At 38.7% G+C, this 22,875-nt stretch overlaps 1 protein-coding gene across 1 annotated transcript in view; it reads left to right on the top strand.

Annotated features, from left to right (window-relative positions):
• The first annotated feature begins 20,100 nt into the window (after positions 1 to 20,100).
• Positions 20,101 to 22,875, top strand: part of TBC1D32 (TBC1 domain family member 32) — a 227,184-nt gene continuing 224,409 nt past the window's right edge. The window contains exons 1-2 of the mRNA XM_055137151.1: positions 20,101 to 20,334; positions 20,505 to 20,660. Of these exons, the coding sequence (XP_054993126.1) occupies positions 20,506 to 20,660 (155 nt within the window). The 5' untranslated portion in view covers positions 20,101 to 20,334; position 20,505. The remainder of the gene's footprint in view (positions 20,335 to 20,504; positions 20,661 to 22,875) is intronic.

The following is a 22,875-nucleotide window of genomic DNA, read 5'->3' as shown; positions in this document are numbered from 1 at the left end:
AAAATAGAAAACATTACTACATTTCTTTTAATCCAAGTTTGCACAAATATAAAATATTTCATTCCAATTTTCTTAGTTTTAACCAAATTTTGCTGTTCTAGGGTGTCATTCAGGGACCACTTACATTTAGTTGTCACATTCTTTAAAACTCTTCTTGGCAGTGAAATTTTCTCCATTTTTTAAAAATAACTGACAATTTAAAGAAATTGGATAGGCATTTTGTAGAATATTCTTTGGATTTTGATGCTTGCTATTCAAGTAGCATTGTCGGTTTGAGAGGTAGGTAATAGGGGTAAAGTGCTATTTGCATTGTATCATGTGAAGGGTACAAACTATTTATCTGACAAGCTTTTTGCATTGAGTGATTACCCACCTGAGAGAGTATTTGACAGGTTTATCCACTGTGTGGTTGTTCTTTTTTTTTTTTGTCTCCTAATACTGTACCTTTTAAAGACTCTATACATGATCCATATTTCTAAGTGGGAATTATACTTAACCTCCTTGAGAGCTGAGTATTTGCACAGGTTATTTGCAATTCTATATGAGGGATGTTTTTGTTACTTAATTTTTATTTTGGGGCCACACCGATGATGCTCAAGGATTACTCTTTGCTCTGCACCCAGAAATTACCCAGTGCTCAGGGCGGGGGGACCATATTGGGTATTGTGAACTGAACTCATGTTTGCCACTTACAAGGCAAAGACACTGCCCACTGTACTATTGCTTGGGGCCCAAGTTCCTTGTTCATTTATTTTGGTTAATTTGTGATTTTTAAAAATATTTCTTTGAGATCTGCACTTACATAGGATTGAAGTTTTGAAAAAAAGTTGAAGTTGGTTGGTTTTATTTTAGGATTTGTCAAACTTTCCTATGTTGTGTTATTTTATTAGTTGAAATTGTGGTAACACAAAGAGAAAAACAAGTTCTCAAGATACACACACCAACTTTTAGAAGTTTCACTGGCCCTTTACTGTATCTCAAACATTGTAGCAAGCAATATCCAGATATTACCTATGATGTTCCTGGCCTCTGCTTAAAGGTGGGATTCTTTAATTTCCAAGTGGCGTGGTATTCCAGAGGTGGGAGTAAATGAAAGACTTCTCCAACACTATAGCAGGGTCTCTAGTCAGCAGGGGTGGAGGTCTTCCAATCTCTTTTATTACTTTTCTCAAGGAAGGAAGTTTGGGCCCCTAGTAAGATTCTCTGTTAATCCCCACACCTCATTGGAGACACTGGGGGTATTATTTCTCTTTATTCCCACCTATCTACCACAAATAAAGAAACAAACAAAATATCCCCAAACCAAAAACCCAGGAGTGCTCTCTAAGCAAAGGTGCTTTGAAATGAGGATTCATGCTCTGCAAGATGTGTTTTTGCCGTACGAGACAGCAGCCTATTTTCTAGGAAAGGACCATGAACTTTGGTGGTTATTTGAGAGTAAGATCAACAGACTTAAAACACATTCTTTTACTATCATTGCCTTCCTACATCAAAGGGGAAAGTCACCCCTTTGGTCATGGATATTTCCAGTTCTCTGAGTGAAATTTTCTTGAAGGTCATTCATAAGAAATTCATCTCTTTGCATTAAAAAAGATCAGACACTAGAATAAAACATTATTTAGAGTCAACTGCATATCCCTATTGATGAAACTCATCCACACACTGAGTGAGTGTTCTTGGGTTTAAAATCCCAATTTAGGGAGTCTGGCAGTATAACAGCCTGGGATGGTCAGGAAGTCAGGCATAGTCTGGTAATTCTGGAAACATATTCTTAAATTGTTATTAATGCTTTTACTATTCACTATTCTCAAAACAGCCTCTTAAATATTATACTTTAAAGAGTCATAGGCTGTTGTTTCATGATAAAGTTGTTTTCTTAGCAATTTACTATGAAAGGTACAATTTTATTTGAACAGCTACAGAGATGATTTGATAAGATCTCAATACATATCACCTTCTCAAAAGAATTATCTTCTGAGATGATAAAGTAAAAGTTATTCCATAGCTAGTTTAGCTGGATCGTTACCATGGTGATCATTAGATGTATTTTCCCATAGATTGACGCTTTTAGTGACTTGTAGGGACATTTCCACATTAATATTACATATTGTAAATTTGAACTGATAGCTGCATCTCTGCTGTTTATTTTCTCTACCCTATTATACTCCTAGAACAATAAATAAATCTGATAAAATTTCCTCAGAAAGCAAACTAGATTCAACAACAACATTCATGTCTACTAGTTTTGATAAATATATACCACATATAGGAGTCAAATATAGTGTATATGATTATTTATAGATCTACCAAATCTTATCTATTAATCTTATTTTCTCTGAAGACAGTGTCCATGTTCTGTACCACACACATGGTGTAATCTGTGGGGTGGGAGTGATATTACAGTGGGTAGGGTGCTGGTCTCACCTGTGGCTGACCTAGGTTTGATTCCTGGCACCCTGAACCTGACCAATAGTGAAGAATCAGAAGTCAGCCCTGAGTACTGCCAGGTGTGGCACCTCTAATAAAAAATAAAGGAATATAGTTGTTCTTGGAAAATGTAGTAAATTTATAAAAATCTGTTACTAATTATGAAATGACTTTATATTTCTTTTTTAACATTTAGGTAAGTACCAGTTGTATAAAGTTACATATTTTCTGGAGTAACAAAAGACTTGATAAAGGTGCTGGAGTGATAACGCAGTGGGTAGGGCTTTTGTTTGGCATGTGGGCCACACAAGTTCGATCCTCAGCATCCTATATGGTCCCATGACCACTATCCAAAGTAATTCCTGGATGCAGAACCAAAAGTAACCCCTGAGTATTGCTGGGTATGATCCAAAAAAGAAGAACAAAAATAGACTTGATTGAAGACATGTACTACATAGATCATATTTATATGTAAGAGGTAAAATATAGATGTTGAAAAATCAAGTTCTGGAACTAGGGTGCTATTTCTTTGTTTTGTTTCCATTTTGAGGCCACAACAACTAGTGCTCAGGACTTACTCCTGTCTCTGAGCTCAGAGATCAGTCCTGTTAGTGCTCAGGGGACATTATGGGTGTCAGGGACAGAACCCAGGTTGGCCACATGCAAGGCAAGCACCCTACCCACTATACAATTGCTCCATCCCCTTCTTTTTAGGGGATAGGTTCCTGTTTTTATTTGCTTTTTTTAGTCCTTTCTTGCCCTTTGTTGCTCCTACTGTAATGACCTTTTTGTGGTGTTGTTTGCACACTTGGTTGTGATACTTGCCAGAGAATTACACAATTTTCATAGTTGCAGTGATTGCACACCTGCTTGTACTCTTTTGGTTGTGGTGTTTACACACATTCTGGTTGTCTTGTTCACTGTGGGGGTTGCTCTGGTGCTCACATAGGTGCTCACCAGAGGCTATACTCCTGACCATAGTTCTCACACATCTCTAGCTATGCTCCTTGTCTAGGATCACACACTTTAGTTGCAATGTTTACACATCCCTAGCAGTGATCCAGGGATTGCACATTCTGTTGTATACCAGTGGTTCCAAAGAGTAGAGTTGTGTAGACCATAGTCAGAACATGTGAGTAGACCTGGATTTAAACTTGTGGCCTCATGCCAGTAGAGCCTCTTCCCCCTGACTCCCAGAGTGCTTGGTTTTGAAACTGCTGTTTGCTATCTGGTACAGTTCGATCTTTCCTATCTTATTTATTTGTGGCGAACCACACCTGGAAGTACTTAGGGACCACTCCTGGATTTGTGCTTATGGATAACTTCTGACAGTGCTCAAGGGTCCATATGTGGTGCTGGGAACTGAATGAGGGTCACAGTATGCAAGGCAGGCTTTATCCCCTACACTATACTATTCCTTATACTATCTCCAGCCCCATGTTATCTATGGGGTTTTTTGTTGCTTTAATTTTCTCCTTAGAAAAATAGAAAAAACATTAGAATTGTTTCATAGATCTATAGTGAGAATATCAAATGAATAGATGTCAGTTTCATATAACAAAGCCTAGTATAGAGCAAGCATTCAATAACACAAGCTGTGCATTATTGTGCATACCATGATCTATTTTAATTTACATAATCATATAGATCCCTCAGGGCAGAGCCTGGCAAGTTCCCTGTGGCGTATTCAATATGCCAAAAACAGTAACAATGATGCATCTTATTCCTCTGACCCTGAAAGAGTCTCTCCAATGTGGCACTGTTGGGAATGACGAGTAAGGAGAGGCTGCTAAAATCTCAGGGTTGAGACAAATGGAGATGTTACTGGCACCCACTCAAGCAAATCGATGAACAACGGGATGACAGTGATACAATGATACAGTGAATCATACGCGTACCATATTCTGAATCATAATCTACTTTAATTCGTGGGGGAACTATATTTAGGTTTTAGAAAGAAAACCATCAAGTGACTATAGTAAAAAAATCATGACTTGCTACACATTAGTTATATATTTGTGGTATAAACAACTAAATATGTACTTTGGATTGTATTCTCTGGTTCCTCAAGTTCACAAAAATGTTATAATTCAATTTCATACAAATTTATATATCAACTAAATATCTGGATGAAATATAATGGAAATATTTCATTTAATTTTGTTTTGCTTTGGTTTTTTTTTTGGCTACATCTGGTGGTACTCAGGAATGTACCACCATATGTGATGACAGTGATTGAACCCTGGTTAGTTGTGTGCAAGGCAAGTACCCTACCCGATGTACTATCAACTCATCCAATTGAGCTTCTCTTTCCAGATCATCAAGTCACTTTTTTAACAACACCAAATATTTTATTCCTTATCTTATTTAGGCAAAAAGTGAAAAGAGGGACTTCCTGTCCCTTCTGTGGTCAATCAGGATAGAAAGGAGAAGTCCATGAGGAATCTTTGCCTCCTCTGCAGGCTCTGCCTCAGCATCTGTGTAGTGGGGAGTGTTGACATACTGGTCCCAGCAGCCGAAGTGCTGGAGAAGCTCACAAATCAGACCCCTGTGTTCTCCAAAGCTAAGTATACAGTTCAATCCTTTGGCAAAAGGAGAATGAAAATATGGCTTTCTAGTGCAGAGTGCACGGAGTGAAGAAAGATGAAATCCTGGAGAGATCTGCAAGTGCAAGAACAAGAATTACAAAAACACACTGCATTGGCATCAAACAAAATCAGCAGAAAAGGCCAAGCGCTAGTTCCAGCAGACTATTACAGTGTTGTGAAGTAAGTTTGGAAGAAGAGGTCATAGTCAAAACTTCAGTTGTCACTCATTCACATACATGATCCAATTGGTTGGTCCCTCAAAACCTTATTTGTATAAGGCATGACCAGTCAGATAGCAGAAAGAGTTAAGGGATGAGGAGTCATATAGATACATTCAAGTCACTGTACAGTTTGTCAGGATTATTATCTCGGACAGGGAGGTTGCTGTTGCAGCACTCCTGCTGATGCCGATTCCATCAGAGTCAGCCCCTGGAGATGTACCTGCTGCACTGTGAATGAAGAGCTGCAACACTGAAGATATCTGGTGGTCTGTATACTATTTTTACTTGCCATCCACAAGACTCTGGAGTTAACTCTATGGAAACAATGAGATCAAAACTTCCTAGCAAATTAATTTCTCAGCTTATTCAAAAAATAAAGGGTGCTGCATAAGATAAAAAACCTTCATGTCTTATCAGTTATATGATTTTTAAAATTATTTTTATGTTTAATTTTTTTACATTTAATTTTCTATATATGTATCTTGTTTTTGGGCCAACCTGGCAATGATCAGGGCTTACTTACACTGGGCTCTGTGTTTATGAATCATTCATAGTGAGGCTGGAAAATCAGATAGATTGTCATACAGATTACCATATAGATTATTAGGGATTGAACCTGGGTGACCACTGTATTATACCACTGTATTATTGCTCTAGCTCCTCAGTTAAATTATTTTTAGAAATAAATTTGTGAAACTAATGCTAATAAAGCAGATTTATTCTCCCAAAGCATCATTAGTACAGAGGGCCACTTTATAAAGAGATAAAATTTTAAATTAATTTGAAATATAACATTTATAATACAGTTAATAATACAGCTTAAAAGAAGCAGTAGCAATTGAACTAGAGAGTAAGATAAATGAAAAACCATAAGTTTTTCAAATTTGGTAAGGAAAAATTTCTAACTTGAAACATATTAGAATATGAAAGAAAGGGGAGGATTAGAATAGCAATACTAAGAAGTACCCACTTCAAGTACTATCTCAGTTTATCTAATAGGGTTTATACATTTTTTAATCATGAGAAAGATTAAGAGTGGATACATTGATGCAATCTTTAGTTTCTACTGTGATAAAATGTTTCAGTGTTTTATGTTAAACATCTGTCCCCAAATGAGTTTCTTTCTTTTAATGTTGCTTATAGTACAATTCTTTGAATAATGTTTCAGATTTAAATGAAAATAAGGAAACAGTTTAAAGTATTCTTCATGTAAAAATTCTAGATTTTATCAAATGAATAATACTGGCTCTCATTTTGGTTTATATATACGTATATATATATATGTATACATACATATGTTTGCCAAGGAGTCGAAAATCAGATGGGTGGGGCACATAATGCGATTTGGAGACGACTGCTGGACTAGAGTTTTCACCGACTGGAATTTCATGGGACATCAAAAGAACGCCTGGCCACCCACCTAAAAGATGGACAGACTTCTTCGTCAAGACCCTGAATGAACGGTTTGAGACTCTTTGTGTTACTAGAACGAGCAGATGCCATTAGGCTACACTAGCATGAGACAGGGACAATTGGGGAATTTACTGGCATCTGCTTGAGCAAATTGATGAGGAATGGGATGACAAGTGATACAAGTGATATACATATATATGTGCATATATATATATAATAAACCTATTGAAAGGCCAAGGATAGCGTTCTCTGAACATTCACTTGGAAATTTAAAAGATACATATGCATTTTCGTGGTAGTTTTTGATAACATGTTTACCTAAGACCAATGTCCATTTGTTACTTCTAGTTCAGGTCTTACATTGCCTTCTTCCCCACCTTTACTCCCATGTGGTAATCTTAGTTTTGTATCCAATGCCAAGGGTTTGTCATCATTTGATTTTATGTGTTTTCTTATTTGCTCTTTATCACAAATGAGTGAAATTACCTTTGACCACTTCTCTGGTATTTGTTCTTTTCCCTATGACTTACTTTACTTGACATGATATACATGTAGCAGTGGACTGCAAGATTTTATCTTTTCTCACAGTTTCATGGTATTCAATTGTGATTGTATGCCATAGCTAACTAATCTATTAGACATTTGGGTTGTTTCCATATCTTTGTTATTGTTCTGTGTATTATAATGGTATATCTATATTCTCAATTAATGTGTTTGGGGTGAGGATGCCAAGAAGTGGATCATATGGCAGCTCCATTCTGACTTTTTTCAGTTATCTCTATACCGTTTTCCAGAGTCTGAACCAGATGACATTCCTACCAACAGTGAAAAAGGGTTCCCATTTTCACTACATTCTGCCAACACTGGTTGCTCCCAATTTCTTTGATATAAGACATTCTTACAGGGGTGAGATGATAACTCCTTTTCATTTCTATTTGCATTTCCCTAGGAGTGAGTGACAATGAATACTTTTTCATATGCCTTCAGGTTACTAGCGTGGCCTCTTCATTAAATTGTCTGTTCATCTCTCCCAACTTTCTGATGGGGTTACTGGTTTTATTATTATTAAGCCTTATGATTAATTTATTTGTCTTTGATATTAACCTTTGCCTGATGTATGGTGTGCAAATATTTTCTCCCTTTCAACAGCGAATCTTTTTATTTTAAACTGAGCTGATTATGGTTTTTTTTTCTACCACAGGGAAGCACCATTTTCCTGAAACAGTTTGAGCCTCTGATAAAATAATATGCAGAATCAATAGCAAGAATTTTTGAACCTCATCCTAGAATCTATTTGTTATAAATTATCTTATTTTTCTCTTATTCAAAGCCTTATCATATAGGTAGCAAAAGAGAAATTCCCTATCTAGGATTTTGTCATAGAAAGCAGTGGAAAGTCAATCTAAGAATTAGAGCTTTGAGGAAAATTTAATTATTCTAGTTCTTTCCTAGATAGCTTATTGCTTTCACCAGTGAATACTAGCAATTTTTCATAGTGCGCTGAAGTAGTGCTTTGTATGTTTACTTTGAAATAAATTGAGGAAAAACTAATGTCATGTGGAGAATAAGTTCATATTTAAGCACTATCAAAAACCTAGCAATTTAGAGAAAATTCTATCACCCTTAGCCTAGTTGTCAGAGAATGTTAAGACTTATTCCACAAAATCATTCTTAATTCCTGTTAGTGACATTTAGTAACCTCTGAAAACATATACAGACTATAAAGTTGTGCCATAAATTATGGTCATCACCACAAAAGTGACAATACACTAGAGAATGCAAATTAATGCAATTATATATATATATATATATATATATATATATACTTCTCTTCTTTTTGCTGCTTTTTGCACCCATATGAAATCATTCTTTGTAATACTTAAAGCAAAGAAAGCAAAGAGCTCAACATAAGACAGAGAGAGGCAATTATAAGTTCTCAACTGCCAAAATTAATTACAAGTTTAGTTCTGCCGAAAACCAAACAGCAAGATACTGAATTAATAGGAGACAAAACCCTGGTTTGTCATTTACATTTACCCACAGGTCTTTGAGATTGTCTGCTTGTTCTGAATGGTAAAATTGGGTAGACAAAAAAAGATTACTTTCTTCAGTGTGATTTTAATGATTCCTTTAGGTGTATTTAGTACAGGTGGAAAAAGTCAGTAGTTTTAAGAATTTTTACCACAAGGAAGCTCTGTCTTGTTATTAAACAATAGGACCAGACTTTTTGTAGACACAGACTAATTATCAAGCAACAGAAGAACATTATAAAATGTACTTTTAAAATTGAGTTACCAATTAGAAAAGAAATATATTTCTAGATCTCTGGATGTTGTACACTCCAATCCGTAAGGTACAGATTTTAAAGACATTATCAAATCAATTAAGCACTTTTTTCCCTGCTTTTTGGGTCACACCCAGCAGTGTACAGGGGTTACGCCTGGCTCTGCACTAAGGAATTACCCCTGGCGGTGCTCAGGGGACCATATGGGATGCTGGGAATCAAACCTGGGTCGGCTGTGTGCAAGGCGAATGCCCTACTGGCTGTGCTATTGCTCCAGCCCCAATTAAGCACTTTTAACCTCTACCTCCAACTTTAAAGGAAAGAAAAAAATATTATAAAGTATTAAAAGGATAAGTGTTGGCATGGATGTGGATGAAACTTTCCTTCACTATTGGTGGGAATGCCGATGTGTCCAGTCTTTTTGGGAAAACAATATGAATATTTCTTCAAAACGCTAGAAATTGAGCTCCCATTTGACCCAGCAATACCACTTCTGGAACTGTACCCTGGGGGCCCAAAAACACACAGAAGAAACATCATCTGCTCTTCTACATTCATTGCAGCACTATTCACCATAGCCAGGATCTGGAAACAACCTGTGCATGGATAAAGAAACTATGGCACATGTACACTATAGAATACTATGCAGCTGTCAGGAAAAATGAAGTCATGAATTTGCCTATACATGGATGGACATGGAGAGTATCATACTGAGTGAAATGAATCAGAATGAAAGGGATAAATATAAAATGACTGCATTCATTTGTGTTACATATATATGTTTATATATAATAGAAGAATAATATCCACGGGGCAGGGAAAATAGGGGTTAGGAGACTGGTTAATTCCAACCACAAATGTGTGGGGGGCAAGAGATATTCTTTTTTTTTTAATTTTATTGAATCACTGTGAAATAGTTACAAGCTTTCATGTTTGGGTTACAATCTCACAATGATCAAACAACCATCCCTCCACCAGTGCACATCCCTCACCACCAATATTCCGGGTGTACCGCTTATTTCCCACCCTCCCCCTGCCTCTAAGGCAGACAATATTCCCCATATTCTCTCTCTCCTTTTGGGCATTATGGCTTGCAACACAGACACTGAGAGGTTATCATGTTTGGTCCATTATCTACTTTTGGCATGCATCTCCCATCCCAACTGGTTCCTCCAGCCATCATTTTCTTAGTGATCCCTTCTCTATTCCATCTGCCTTCTCCCCTCCGCTCATGAAGCAGGCTTCTAGCTATAGGGCAATCCCCCTGGCCCTTGTATCTAATGTCCTTGGGTGCCAGCCTCATGTGATGTTATCCGGCAAGGGATATGTACATTGGTGGAGGGATGGGTGTCGGAATATTGGGCTGCTGCATATATGATTGAAATCCAATCATGAAGAGCTTTGTATGGGTCTGTCTCACAGTTGTTCAATACTAAAGTTTTAAAAAAATCTGGACTGGAGGGGTAGCACAGCGGGTATTTGCTTTGCATGCAGCTGACCCGGGTTCGATTCCCAGCATCCCATATGGTCCCCTGAGCACCGCCAGGGGTGATTCCTGAGTGCAGAGCCAGGAGTAACCCCTGTGCATTGCCAGGTGTGACCCAAAAAGAAAAAAATAAGACAATTTGGTGAGGTTCTTTTGTACAAGTAAATGGAATTGATGGATCTTAACTAATCTCCATTTTATGTATACAATCAGTTTTCTGAAGCATTTGTATCAAACAATTGATGATTGCATGTTCTATTTGTTACTCATTCTTACAAACCATAAAGTGAGCCATTCACATGGAAAAAATAATATCTTAATAAAGCTTGTACTTTTTTTGATTTTGACTTTTTTATTTTTCTGATTTGCTTTGGTGTTTATCACTGTTCTGTTAGTTTATTTATTCTATTAGCACGGCTTCGTCTTTTCTATTATTGAACATTATTATTGTTGTTTTGGGGCCACACCTTTTAATGGGTAAATGCCCTACCCGCTGTGCTATCACTCCAGCCCCACGCCTTTTGGTATTTAGGGCTTACTCCTGACTCTGTGTTCAGGGATCAGTGTTGGCAGAGTTTGGGGGACCACATGTGGTGTTGGAGATCAGACGTGGGTCTGCAACATGCAACACAAATGTCCTACCTGCTGTACTATCTCTCTGGCCCTATTATTATTATTTTTAGTTGTCCTTTATTAATTGTGGGTATCCTGATAAATATGGTTATGGAAATGTGCTTTGTAGAAGCATTTCATACATTTATTTCTAGACTGCTACTTCTATGTTTCTGAAACAATTTAAAAGGTGTTGATGCCCATATTTTAGTGAGCAAGGAAAAACAGAATAGTGGGATTTGATGGGCATTTGTGCTATTCATAAAGGCTTTCACCCAGAAACCTCAAAAATTTGGCTATTGCTATAAATTCATATATGTGGTATTGCTATGATAGCTCAGAAATAGTATTTATACAGCAAGTTTATACTTATTATGCTCTACAGATAATTTCTTGAGCTTCAGTTTAGAACTTCCTGTTTTCTGAAAATTTTGTAATCTACCAAATACACACACACACACACACACACACACTGTTTGTTTGTTGAAGGGCAGACTGCACTCAGCAGTGATTAGAGGGATAAGCCCAGGTCAGTGCTAGGTGGTCACTTCCATTGGTGCTTGAGGGGGTCATGTGATGTTGGGATTTCATCTATTGTTTAATCATGTTAAGCACGTACTCTAGCTCACCAAACTATCTTGCCAGCTCTACCTGTTATTATTTGTCAGGTAGGGGAGGATTTTGTGCCACATACTGAAGTGCTCAGAAATTAGTCCTGGCTCTGTGCTCCAGGGTCACTTGTGGTGGTTTTTGGGAACCAAATGTGGTGCCAGATGTCTAACTGGGCTGCTGCATGTAAGGCAAGTGACTTAACCTCCATACAATTTCTATATATAGCACTGTAGCACTGTTGTCCCATTGTTCATCAATTTGCTCGAGCGGGCACCAGTAAAGTCTCCATTGTGAGACTTAAATTTTCATTTTGTGCTCATGTATCTGAACATAAATAAGCACATGAGTAATATTGATTTGACTGGAGGATTGTTTTAAGGACTGAATTTGAATCCTCTTCCTAAGAGTATTCCAGGTTGTGATAAGTATTAGTAGTTTGTGGGTTTATTTTGGTTAAATATTCACACAAAACATCACTTAAAATTAACCACGAATCTATAGTGAGTAATTAAGATAAAGGACATTAAAATTAATAATGTTATAAAGAAAAAAATTTACTGTGCATGTATATCACTGTCACTGTCATCCTGTTGCTCATCGATTTGCTTGAGTGGGCACCAGTAACGTCTCCATTTTTAGACTTGTTGTTACTGTTTTGGCATATTGAATATGCCATGGGTAGCTTGCCAGGCTCTGCCGTGCGGGCGAGATACACTTGGTTGCTTTCTGGGCTCTCCGTGAGGGACAGAGGAATCAAACATAGGTTGGCTGCATGCAAGGCAAACACCCTACTGCTGTGCTATTGCTCCAGCCCATGCATGTATATATGTTACTATATATATACACACACACACACATATATGTATATATACAACATTATGCTTAAAACAGCTCCACTGGTTTTAAAAATGAAATTCATAACTCATGACTATGGCCTTTAAAGTGGATTACTTGAAGCTGGATTAATATTCATTTAGATATGCTTATTTTTTAAAGGGAATCTCTTACTCAGATATTAGAAGAGATGAAATATTACCTTTGTTTCCCATATGGATGGGATTTCAGGGGGCCATACTAAGTGAAATAAATCCTAGATGATGGCACTTATCTGTGTTCTTATGCGAAGAAATGTAACAAAGGAACAGACCATCTTTAATGAAATAAGCCCTTACATTGGCCAGAGAATTGAGGAGATCATGAAGGGAAGAGGAAGGTGGGCTGAAGGGTCAAGGGGATTTTAGTGGGGGTATATGGGCACTTTAATGGTGTGTAGGTTAGAGTAACATTATCCATAAAAAACTTAAGAGTCTTATAGAAAGATTGCACTCATTTGTGGAATATAAAATAACAGAATGGCAGACTAACACCCAAGAACAGTAGAGATAAGTACCAGGAGGATTATTTCACAGCTTAAGTGCTGGCCTCGCATGCTGGAGGAAAAGACAGCTCAGATAGAGAAGGGATCACCAAGTAAATGGTGCTAGGAGGGCCCGTTTGGGATGGGAGATGCGGGCTGAAAGTAGACTGTAAACTGAACATGATGGCCACTTAATACCTCTATTGCAAACCACAACACCCAAAAGAAGAGAGAGAGCAAAAGGGAATGAATGCCCTGCCACAGAGGCGGTATGGGGTGAGGGGAAGATGGGGTGTGGGTGGTGGGAGGGATTCTGGGACCATTAGTGGTGGAAAACAAGTACTGGTGGAGGGATGGGCACTCCACCATTGTATGACTGAAACGCAAGCACAAAAGTTTGTAAGTCTGTAACTGTACCTCACAGTGATTCACTAATAAAAAATAAAAACACCTAAGAGTCTCATAAACCAATGTTACCTCAATAAAAAAAATAAATTAAAAAAAGCACACCCCATTACTGTATTAAAGTTTCTTTGGCTCTGTTTCTGAATCCATGGCATAACTGATCTAATCATTTACTAATAATGTGTACAACTTGAAAAATAAAATGTTGCTCTAGGGATATTGTAGAGGCAAACAACTATCAATAAATCCATTCTTTCTTTCTTCGGTATGATTCATACTTTGCCTATTTTGAATCATACAGGCAAAATCCTCTTCCTAGTGTGTGCAGTCTGTTTTCTTGTAACCTGTGTTACACAGGAACTACATTCCGGCTGAGATATAAACAGAAGTAAAGCACTTTACTTTCTGGTGCTGCTCTTGTTTGTTTTCCTTTCCTGCTTGCTGAGAAGAGAATGCTGTCATGAAAGCCAGAAAAGCTAACGTGGATCCAAAGACAAAAAATTCTTGATGATGGCAAATCTCTTCTCCAACCTGAGGCCGACTTTAACATGATTCATACATAAGAGATTAACTCATGCTGAGTTACCACTTTATCACTGAATACTTTTGTTTTTACAGAGCATATACATAACGTAAACTAATGCAAGATATAAATGAATTCTGAAGTTTAATCTGGGTCTATCTATGATTATATAGTACTCTATTAATAGGTATTATCTAGTTTAATTAGTGGAAAGTGAGACTAAGCAATATGTTCACAGAACATAGACCTGGAATATCTCACTTGTCACTTGTCTTCCCGTTGATCTTCAATTTGCTCAAGTGGGCGCCAGTAACGTCTCCATTTGTCCCTGTCGTGTGCTAGTGTAGTCCAATGATATCTGCTTGCTCCAGGAACAGGAAGAGCCTCAAATTGTTTATTCTGGGTCTTGACAAAGAAGTCTGACCATCTCATTGGTGGGCGGCCACACAGTCTTTTGAGGTCCCATGGGATCCAGTCGGTAAGTACTCTAGTCCAAGGGTCATCTCTGAATCACATTATATGTCCGGTCCATCTGATTTTTGATGTCTTGGCAAACGAGACAGCGTCCCTGATTCTTGATCGTCAATGGCGGCTGGAACTCCGGATTCCTTCTTTCACTTGCGTGAGACGTGATACTCCTAGCTTAGCTCTTTCGATTCCTTTTTTGGATACCTGAATAGCATTCTCATCCTGTTAGAAAGTAGGGCCTAGGTCTCTGAGGCATATGTTAGTGCAGGAAGAACGGTGGAATCAAAAAGATGTGCCCAGAGTCCGAGGAGTCCGAGATTCTTCATCCTTTTAACCACTTCTTCAATGCTCTTGAAGGCGTTCCAAGCTGTTCTCTTCCTCCTGTGCAGTTCTGGCATCAAGTCATTCCTCATGTTGAGTTCTCGACCCAGGTACACATAGCTGCAGCATTCAGAGATGCTCCATTGAGAGCAAATGGAGCTTCAGGGACTAGTTCATTTTTCATGAGCATCGTCTTGTTGAGGTTCAGCTGCAATCCGACCTTTCCAAACTCGTGGTTGAAGTTGGTCAGCATTTGTGCCGCTTGGCTAATATTTGGCATTATGAGAACGATGTCATCAGCAAAGCGGAAGTGGTGTAGTTGCCGACTATCTTCACTCCCATTCCTTCCCAATCCAGTTGTCGCATGACGTTCTCAAGGATGGCACTGAAGAATTTCGGTGAAATAGTATCGCCCTGTCAAACCCCTCTCTTTACATCAGTGATCACTTCCTTGTAGAATGGTGAGATTCTGGTGGTGAATCCACAATACAGCTCACAAAGGATCTTAATGTACTGAGTTTGAACGCCCTGTTTGGTTAGGGCTTCAATGACCGCTTCAGTCTCAACAGAATCGAAGGCCTTTTTTAAGTCGATGAACATTAGACAGAGCGCATCTTGAACTCTTGCGAAACTTCAATGAGTTTGGTCACTGTGTGGATATGGTCTATCATGCTGAATCCTTTTCGGAACCTGGCTTGCTCACATGGTTGTCCTTCATCTAGTGTTCTGACTATTCTATTCAGGATGACATGAGTGAACAACTTGCAGGTGACAGACAGCAGGCAGATTTGGCATGGATGTCTCCCTTCTTATACAACAGAACAGTCCTCCTGGTTTTCCACTGGGATGGAACCTTGTAATTGTTGGAATATCTCACCAACAATTTATTATATTTTATTTATTTTTTTTTTGCTTTTTGGGTCACACTCAATGATGCTCAGGGGTTACTCCTAGCTCTGCACTCAGGAATTATTCCTGGTGGTGCGTGGGGGGCCATGTGGGATGCTGGGGATTGAACCTGGGTCGGCCAAATGCAAGGCAAATGCCTACCCGCTGTACTATCTCTCCGGCCTGATTCACCGACTATTTATATATGTGTATATAATTATATACACCAAAAACAGTAACAAGTCTCACAATGGAGACGTTACTGGTGCGCGCTCCAGCAATTGATGAGCAATGGGACGACAGTGCTAGACAGTGCTATATAATTATATATAAAACCCCATCTGGTTTGGGATAGTAATATTTTTAAAATTTAAAACTGGGAAAAATACTTGAAACTATATTAAAATCAGATCTTCAATAGCATGGTCCAGTTATACTTGACAGTAGTGAATTATAACTGCTTTCAGAAGAGTAAAATTATTGTCTTGATGAAGAATATTGTTAGACGCAGTATAGATATAATAGAAAGATTCTTATCAAAGACTAGTCAGAAAATTCCTTATGCAAAGTTAGGCTGAGGGGAAAATGACTTCTCTCTATAAGAAAAAATAGTTATCTATAGTAATTCACATTTCCTTTTTCAGACATTAAAGCATCAAGGTCAATTATGTATAAATGATCCATCTATGTGGGGATTTTGGAACAATTTTTCACTGTTAAGTCTTGGATTTTCAAGTCAAATGATAATTTTCTTTCGAAGACAAGCAAAATCCATTCTAAACTGGGGAAATAAAAACTTAATGATAGTAAAGTTTTTAAATTTTTTTATTATTATTTTTTTCTTTTTCGGTTACACCCGGCTATGCTCAGGGGTTACTCTGGCTCTGAACTCAGGAATTACTCCTGGCGGTGCTCAGGGGACCATATGGGATGCTGGGAATCAAACCCGGGTCGGCTGTGTGCAAGGCAAATGCCCTACCCGCTGTGCTATTACTCCAGCCCCCAAGGTTTTTTATTTTTAAGACAAATCCTCTCCTGTTTATTAACTAGGATTGAAAAGCCAATTTAAAATCTTAGAAAATTTTTAGTCTGAAGAGATAGTAGAGTGGGTAGGAAGCTTGTTTTGTACGTGACTGATCAAGTTTAACCCCCAATATCACATATGGTCCCTTGTGTCCAACAGGTGTGCTCAGGGCTTACTCCTGACTCTGTGCTAGGGAATAATTCCTAGTGGGGCACGAGGGACTATATGTGGTGCTATGGATTGAATTGGAGTAGCCTTATGCAAGGCAAGTACCTTATACCCTGTACTATATCTCTCTGGCCCAGATTTTCAGTTTTAAAAGTTAAAAGTATACAAGTTGCTTTGCTCTGGTACAACTAAATATACACACATACACAAGCACACATGAGAAAAATATCCTTAGGAATACCATGTATTAGATACTAGGATACTATTTAGTGGACCTTAATCATTCTGCAGCAGATAGTGTTATTTGAGATTATCATGGAATGTATTTATTAGTGTGCACTCTTGCTTACAATATGTATGTAGTATAATTATGGAAACAAAATTAGAAACTAGAAGTTCGATTGTAATGTCTTTGCAGCAGAGACTCCATCAAATTACATGAAGAGTTCCCAAGGTGGAATGGGCTTTCATATTTGTCCCAATTGAAGCAAGAGGACTTGCCTATTAGATCTTACATTGACCAGTTATGAGATGTGGGCCTCCCTTATGTAGGGGATATAACCTTGGATATGACTGTTTCATTTCTCCAGGGTTATATTTGAAGAGGGAATCAACTGTGAAATGTTCACAGTCAATATTATAAACCTCTGAGAGCATTAAGAGTTTGGTCCTGATGGGAAATCTGGGTGTACACTATGGTACTCCCTACAGAGCACTGTGGAGTTTTGTGCACAGCAGGCACTGAAAAAAAGATGGTCAAAAGCAGAAAAAAAAAGACTCAGGAAAATGGTAGTGTCATTAAAGTTTGCACAAAGTTAATTGTGTAGCTAGAAAATTTTTGGGAAATCTTGAAAGGCTTTTGTGTCCTTACTAATGATATTTTACTTCTTCACAGATGTTAATTGTGTAACTGCAGAGGGTATTTTATTTTCTCTCCCCATCCCTTGCAAACTTAGAATGCTGTATTTCATACAAAGAATATTTACTGAGGCTAACTTATATGTATACTGACCTCATTCCCTTTTTGTCAACCTTTTCTTCCTGTTTCTCAGGCATTTTTCTAAGGTTATTTTCATTCTTCCTAAAGTGTATATTTTAGAACAGATCTCAACAGGTGTACTTCAGATCATCCTTCCACACCCGGAGAAAACATCTTAAAAATAAATGGGAACATTCTGTAATTACAATGAATTGATGCTAGCTTCTAGAATTTGTATGTGAGCGAGGGATGCTGGAGATCTTGAAAGACATAAAGAATAACCTTCCACCCAAAAGAACTAGTTTGCTTACTATCTGAGTTTGTTTCTGTAAGATGTTCGTGTACAGGAGAAAGTTCCTGATAAGTATCTGAGTCCAGGAGCCAATTCCATCTCCAAAAAATTAGTATTTGGCATATATTCCCCATAATGTCACACTCTCTTCAATAATGAATTAAATTGGTCAACGATTGGCATAAAAATGTTACACAACCAAGAAACAACCGCCTATAATACAAATAATTGATCTGAAGCCTTTTAACAGGTCTAACAATTTTCTGGAAATGCAAAATCTAGATAAATCAAAGAAAGGCATGTTTTATATTTTTCTGCATTTAAAATTTCAGAAAATCACATCCTAGTGTTTACATTTCTGATTCATCAGTGTTAGTCCTTCTATGTAGCACTCTGATTCTATGCTTGTGCACAAACGCTCATACACTTACACATGAACACTGATATATTGGATTTATAGCTTCGTTCACAAATTAACTCACACATGTCTGCTTTGCTAATGTTTTCTTTTACCTTTTTGAGTGGGTGGGGTACTCCCAAGTGTTACTCGGGATATGCCACTCACTCCCTGTGGTATTAGGCCAATGTACACAGAGTTCAGTGTTGGGGCCCCAGGTGTGAAGTGCTGCTTGGAACCGTCTGAGAATTTCCAGGGCCACTTAGGTGAGCTTGGGGAAAATTCCAGGGCTCAGGAGGCTGAGTACTGCCAGAAGCAGAACCAGGATTTAGCTTCCAAACCCTGTCCAATCATAGGCCTCCCACCCCTCCCCCACCCTCTCTGGGGCCCCAGCAGGAGCTGCTTAGTATGGGCACCATCACAGTCCCAATATACATTTTCAATCTATTAGTGAGGCATCAGAAAAGTTATACTTCTACTACTGGCAGTAATAGCAAAAACATCAACTGTATCATTGATACTGGCCAACATTTGATGTCAGATATTGGAGGGAAAATAAAATAAAATAAAACCCGACGTAGGAGAATTTACTGACATTGAGCTACCCATTAGAGGCTTGGTACCGACTTTCCAGTAGCTACCTAATATTACACTGAGTTGATTTCATGTATCTTGGATATAACCAAAGCTTATAAATTAATCTAGAGTGGAAACTGGAAAATGGACCCTGCTATTCCATTGCAACTTTCTGCTGAATGATCTCTTTGAAGTCTCAAGATGCCTCTGAAATTCAACAATGCTCTGCTAGATAGATGTAAGCCAAACCTTTTGTTTCTCTAATTGTGACAAAATAACTTTTTTAGGATCTATATAACCTTTCAGTATCTGTATTTCAAACTACAATGCCCAAATGGCGAAGGGGGCGGGGAGAGCGAGAGCACAATTGAGAAAAAAATGTGCCTTCCATTGAGGCAGGAATTGGGTGGAGAATTGGGTGGTGGGGGGGAAGCTGGGAACATTGGTGCAGGGAACTTTACACTGGTGGAGGGATGAGTGTTGGAACACTGTTTGAACCAATTATGAACAGCTTTGTAATGAGCGATATCTCATGGTTATTAAATAAAAAAAATTAAAAGGAAAACATAACCCCTTTAGTATTGGTCCATTTGCTTCTCTAGCCTCCCCGCCTTCCCTTTATGGCCCTATCAGCTCCAGTACAAGAATATGCTACACTCTCTCAGGTCCTTGTCCTTGGCATGTTCATTTAGTAGTTTCCTTTCTCCTTGTTTCTTTGACTTTTCTATTCAGTGCAAAGGTGGTTTTGGATTATCAAAGCATCTGCTTGGCGCAGATCTCCAGCATACCCGCACTGCCATGCTAATCATGAACGTCTTTCTTTTGCTTTGTTAGATTACAAGGGCAGTCCCCCGTATTCCTCGCAAATTGCTGGAGAGGAGGCAGCTGGTCAGAGCAAAGAGCTCGGTCTAAATACTAGTCACTCATCAAAGAAAACTTCCGGGCGACTTTCACTTTTACTCCCAAGATCATGCTTTTATTGACCATCATTCGCTCCCTTCTCCTTCCCCTCCCACCTACAACCCGGAAGCTACAACTACAACTGCCCCTGAAGCCCGAGGAGCCGCGGCCCGGTCGCTAAGTGACACCCCGTCCCACCTACGGGAGCGCGCCCACGCGGTGACGTCACACGCAGCGGGGTCACCTCCGCGTTTAGGCCCGCCCCTCTGCGCCTTCCGGAATCCCCCTTGTTTTTTCGTCTCTAGTCCGGGGAGCCGGAGGTCTGGGGAGACAGAAGGCCGGCAACAACGAGTACCAACGGCGGGTCGTCGCGGACCCCTCTCCTTCCCCCAAGTAAGGCGACCGGTTTCCCCCTACGCAGCGGTGACAGCCGCATCCGGACGGCGCTGCGCTCGGCGCGGTCTCCCGGGAAACGGCGTCGCGGGGGGCGGGGCCGCGCGTGCGCAGTGCGCGGCGTGTGCGCTGCGCCGGGGTCGTCAACCTGCGTGTGTGTTCTTTGACAGGATGGCTCATTTCTCCTGTGAAGACGAGGCCAGGCTGCAGGCGATGCTGAAGCAGTTATTCCAGAGCCTGAAGGAGAAAATCACGGGTGCGCCCTCCCTGGAGTGCGCCGAGGAGATCCTCTTACACCTGGAGGAAACTGATGAGAATTTCCACAAGTAAATTTGCTTTTGCTGCCTTAACGCGAAGCTCCCAGCTGATCCAGAAAAGATCCAAGTGTAGTTTTGAGAATGTTGGTTGGGTTCTTGTCGCTCAAACTAGCGCCCCGGGTCGCACATTTACCCAAATATAGAATCTATTTATTCTTATATTCCCAAGTTCCTGCTATCTTTATAATTTTCCTAACACAATCACCATATCCCCGCCCTCTGCTTTCTTTTCTTCTCCTGAGCAACACGATACATTGATTTTAAATAATTCCTGTTCCCTTACGAATAATTCTATTATTTAAAGGAATTTAGGTTCCTATATTGAAAAGCATTGAGTTCCCAGCATCCTTTTTTCCTTTCCTGATTTTATATTTTCAATGATTGTGCCAGTTATTCCTTCTGAGCTCATCAGGGATAGTTTAATCCTTAGAAAGGAATGATAGACATGTCTGTGATACATGTTAGGACTGTAAAATGCCTTGGAAGAGGTACAGAGTGTTCTGGATTTGGAGTACTAGAGCTAGACGTTTAGATGAGATAAGTACCATTTGAAATACATCTTAAAGACTGTTTCTTTACAAACTTAAATAAATGTTTTACTAACATATATAGTTAAATTAAGCCTAACCAAAGAAAATTTGCATCATATGCTTCAGTTCATTACTATTTTACAGATCAATAGTATTTTAAATGTTTGTATTTCAGCTTTACGTTACAGAGATGACATTAAGTTTTGTTTTGTCTTTACTGATTCTTGGGTATCCAGAGATTTTACAAATCTGAAACTTCTGCCAGTATTACATATACCATCAGGGGATCCTTCAGCTATTTTATTTTTGTGCAGAAGTATGTGTTTACATACAATATTTTTGAGGGAGCGGTTACAGTTTTCATTAGGTTATCAAGGCGGTTTTAAAATGTGGAAGGGGGCTGGAGCGATAGCACAGCGGGTAGGGCATTTGCCTTGCACGTGGCCCACCTGGGTTCGATTCCCAGAATCCCATATGGTCCCCTGAGCACTGCCAGGAGTAATTCCTGAGAGCATGAGCCAGGCATAGCCCCTGTGCATCCCCGGGTGTGGCAAAAAAGAAAAAGAAAAACAAAAAACCCAAAAAAACCCCAAAACATTCTTGTTAACATAGTTCCTAATTCATTAGCACTTCTAATTATACATATGGCTTCATTTGTAGTCTGATGGTTTTCTTTTTGCTTTTTGGGTCACACCTGGAGATGCTCAGGGGTTACTCCTGGCTCTACACTCAGGAATTACTCCTGGCGGTGCTCAGGGGACCATATGGGATGCTGGAAATCGAACCTGGGTTGGCCGCGTGCAAGGCGAACACCCTACTTGCTGTACTGTCTCTCTGGTCCCTAGCAAAGTATTTAAAAAATTGGTTTGTTACTGATTTTTCTCCCTTTATTATTGAAAAAGTTCTAGTTTATTTAAATTCTAAGAGGTTATTTTCTGCAGCAAACTTGTACTATATTTATAATGTCCTTATATTATCACAATCTTTAGTACATTTTGAACATGTCAAGTTTGTCATGAAAAAATCATCTACTGAAAAATCTAGGATAAAAAAAGTAAATTTTCTTTACTTAACTTTGTAAAAAATTTTCTGTGTAAACGTGAAAAATTTCATATTCATCAGTAGTAAAGCAAAATGATTAGGCACATTGTTGTGTGTTTTAATTGAGCTGCTTCTCAGATGTGGTGATGTCAACACTTTTTTCCTCAATAGCAAACATCTGTCCTCTGAGGTTTTACTGTTTATATTTCCAAGGAATACTTGGAAAAAGATTTTTGCATTCATTTGGTAATAGTAGCATTTAAACCAACTTTAATTTTTTCTCATAATGATTTACTTTTTAGATGACAAATTTAGTGAAATATGTACTAACCAAATATACACGTATATTTATACCATATTTAATATCAAAGTACACGAAAGTAAGTTTAATTAGTATTATTATTACCATTAGGTAGTAGGGAAACTGAAATTTATCATTCAGCTGTTTTATCTAACGTTGCAAGATTGGTCAGTCTAAGATTTAGATGTTAAGATGAAGCTAACTGACTCATAGTTTCCTAAAAATATAATAATTAAACATCTATTTATTTATTTTATTTTATTTTATTTTTTTTTTTAGTTTTTGGGCCACACCTGATGGTGCTCAGGGCTTATTCCTGGCTCTGCACTCAGAGATCACTCCTGGTGGGCCC

The sequence above is a fragment of the Sorex araneus genome, chromosome 4, assembly GCF_027595985.1.
Source record: "Sorex araneus isolate mSorAra2 chromosome 4, mSorAra2.pri, whole genome shotgun sequence".
In the NCBI taxonomy this organism is placed as follows: domain Eukaryota; kingdom Metazoa; phylum Chordata; class Mammalia; order Eulipotyphla; family Soricidae; genus Sorex; species Sorex araneus.
This window is presented reverse-complemented; position numbering and strand designations above follow the sequence as displayed.